At 57.1% G+C, this 3,255-nt stretch overlaps 1 protein-coding gene across 1 annotated transcript in view; it reads left to right on the top strand.

The window, feature by feature from the left end:
* The window catches only part of LOC103672857 (zinc finger protein ZIC 3), a gene marked incomplete at its 5' end in the record, with an annotated part of 12,575 nt that continues 9,320 nt past the window's right edge, over positions 1-3,255 (top strand). Inside the window, 2 exons of the mRNA XM_008701558.2 lie at positions 1-751; positions 1,863-2,026. Of these exons, the coding sequence (XP_008699780.2) occupies positions 1-751; positions 1,863-2,026 (915 nt within the window). The remainder of the gene's footprint in view (positions 752-1,862; positions 2,027-3,255) is intronic.

The following is a 3,255-nucleotide window of genomic DNA, read 5'->3' on the forward strand; positions in this document are numbered from 1 at the left end:
TACGGCGGTGCCGCCTCCGCCGCCTTCAACTCCACGCGCGACTTTCTGTTCCGCCAGCGCGGCTCCGGGCTCGGCGAGGCGGCCTCGGGTGGCGGGCAGCACGGGCTCTTTGCCGGCTCGGCGAGCAGCCTGCACGCTCCAGCTGGCATTCCCGAGCCTCCCGGCTACCTGCTCTTCCCCGGGCTGCATGAGCAGGGTGCCGGGCACCCGTCCCCCACAGGGCACGTGGACAACAACCAGGTCCACCTGGGGCTGCGCGGGGAGCTGTTCGGCCGCGCCGACCCGTACCGCCCGGTGGGCAGCCCGCGCACGGACCCCTACACGGCCGGCGCGCAGTTCCCTAACTACAGCCCCATGAACATGAACATGGGCGTGAACGTGGCGGCCCACCACGGGCCCGGCGCCTTCTTCCGTTATATGCGGCAGCCCATCAAACAGGAGCTGTCGTGCAAGTGGATCGACGAGGCTCAGCTGAGCCGGCCCAAGAAGAGCTGCGACCGGACCTTCAGCACCATGCACGAGCTGGTGACACATGTCACCATGGAGCATGTGGGGGGCCCGGAGCAGAACAACCACGTCTGCTACTGGGAGGAGTGCCCTCGCGAGGGCAAGTCCTTCAAAGCGAAGTACAAACTGGTCAACCACATTCGAGTGCACACGGGCGAGAAACCCTTCCCCTGCCCCTTCCCGGGCTGCGGGAAGATCTTTGCCCGCTCCGAGAACCTCAAGATCCACAAGAGGACCCACACAGGTAAGGGGGAAGGCAGGCGGGCGCGGGATTCACCGCGGCACCGCGCCACGAAGCCGACCTGCAGCGAGAGGGAGAGGGGTGGCGACCAAAGAGAGGGGCGGCGCCCCGCCGGGGCCGTACGGGAGAGAAGCGCTGTCAGTGTCCCTCCACCCCTCGCCCTCCCCGCCCCGCGGCGCTTTTGCCCAGTTCTAACTTCCCGGGCAGACGGCTCCGCGGTCTCAGGAACTAATTGGAACCTTCTCGCGCCCAGGAACAAACTGGCGCCGCCTCTTTTTGTCTCTCTTTTCTGGGTTACTAGGAAGGGACTCCGAATGTGATGAGAGCGGATTGCTTACAAGCGACTTAGCTCTCGGCACACATTCGGGGAAGGCAACCATAGAAATGCTAATGGAAACTAACTTTCGGTTACTTCCGCTCTTTTTTACCCTTGATTGGCACATCTCCTAATTAAATGACTGATACTTTTGTCAAACTATTTTTATTTGGAGTTCCAGGTTCAATTCAGCCCTTCGGGAGGAAAGCTAAAGTAGAAAAGGCACCTCAGTTTCGTGGCTTGTTCCGAACATCTTGTAAAAACTGTCCGGAGCCCCTGGGTTTATGTAGTTTTCTCTTTTCGAACGTTAAGCACGACGACCCATGCTTTTTAGTACTGGGTTTAGCAAAAGCGCCGCATTTCAAAGAGGCGAATTAAAAGGTACAAAGAAGGGACTGAACGTGATTGTCCCGTCCCCAGTCCATTGTCCCGCCCGGGCTGGGTTACGTCGCGGAATGGCGGCGGAGCGTGGCCACGCGTTGGGGGCCCTGGGCCGGGTGGGATGGAAGCACAGAGTTAGGGAAACTTTGGAGGAGCCAGAGGTTTCCCCATCCTGCGCGAACAAGGGACGCGCAGGTTCAGGCCGGCCCTGCCCCACCCCGCCCCGACCACCACTTCCCAGCCCAGCGGGTCTCACCGGCGCTCTCCATTTTTCTCCAGGGAAACGAGATTGCACAGCCGCCCCAAGTCGGCGCTCCCTCTCCAGCCAGACCGCCGGGCTCCGTCTCCGCTACTGGGCCCTAGGAAGCCCCGGGCCCTGACCATATTTTCCCCTCTCTGCGTTTTTGCCTCTTGCAGGTGAGAAACCGTTCAAATGTGAATTCGAAGGCTGCGACAGACGCTTCGCCAACAGCAGCGACCGCAAGAAGCACATGCATGTGCACACCTCGGACAAGCCCTATATCTGCAAAGTGTGCGACAAGTCCTACACGCACCCGAGCTCCCTGCGCAAGCACATGAAGGTAATTACCTCTTTATTAGCGGTCGGCGGTTTATAAACACTCGGCCCGACAGCGGGCCGCGGAACGGAAGCGCCCGCGCTGCCAACCCTGTATCTTCCACGTTATATCCGTTATATCCGATTTGCTCCAGCGGTGACACCTTGAACCCATTTTGGGCACCCGGGGGCGGGGGCGGGGGAGAGCACAGTGGGGAGAGCACAGTGGGGAGGAGGAGGGAGCAGAGGGAACAATTGGTTGTTTACTGGGAAGCTCTAACCGAGCTCGCCAGGGCTTGAGGTTGTAGTGGCCGCCTCTTCCCGGCACAGCCGGCGGTGGGAGTCCGGAGTACCCGCGCCGAACCCGGGGGTGGGTGGTTCATTCGCTCTTCGGCTGCCGATCAAACAATAGGGCGGACGAGCGTGGTCTGATTCCCACGCATTTGTCTGCGACCTCGCAGCGCCCAGGGCGCCTGTGCCACCTCTCTCCGTACCTGCTTTCCCAAGCCAAAGCGGGGTTGGTGAAACCTGGGCCGGGAGGGAGGATTTTAGAGGCCCCCAAAGACTAAGTGCTTATCCCACTCCATCCGCGGAGAAAGGGCATGAGTAAGACAGGGTGCTGTATTCCTTTTCCGTAATGCCAGTCTTAGGGCTGAAACTGTTTGTTGGCGACCATCTCCGGGTTTTCTAGACATCGGTAATACGGAAATTAAAAACAAAAAAACCCCAAATCAGCAGCAGTTCTTGTTTAAGTGGGTCACTGGGCGGTCTTGCTCTTATAGTGCTCGAATTCTGCTCTTGTTTTTGCTTGCACAATGCCAGTTGGAATTATATTCATTATAATATATACATGTTAATTTTAGGTTCATGAATCTCAAGGGTCAGATTCCTCCCCTGCTGCCAGTTCAGGCTATGAATCTTCCACTCCACCCGCTATAGCTTCTGCAAACAGTAAAGATACCACTAAAACCCCTTCTGCAGTTCAAACTAGCACCAGCCACAACCCTGGACTTCCTCCCAATTTTAACGAATGGTACGTCTGAGGACAAACACAAACACAAACCCTGTTAACCATAGAATGGACCAAATGCATTTTAAAAAAGGAAACTGAGACCAATCAGATGGAAATGGAGTTTTTAAGGCAAGAGGCCATATATAGGGTTACATCTTGTTAATTGCAATTGTCCAGGAAGGTTTTGGGGCAAGATCCAAAAGTAGCCATGCCCTTTTCTCAGGATTAGAAAATATGTTTTG

This window comes from Ursus maritimus, assembly GCF_017311325.1.
Source record: "Ursus maritimus isolate PB19 chromosome X unlocalized genomic scaffold, ASM1731132v1 scaffold_X1, whole genome shotgun sequence".
NCBI lineage: Eukaryota > Metazoa > Chordata > Mammalia > Carnivora > Ursidae > Ursus > Ursus maritimus.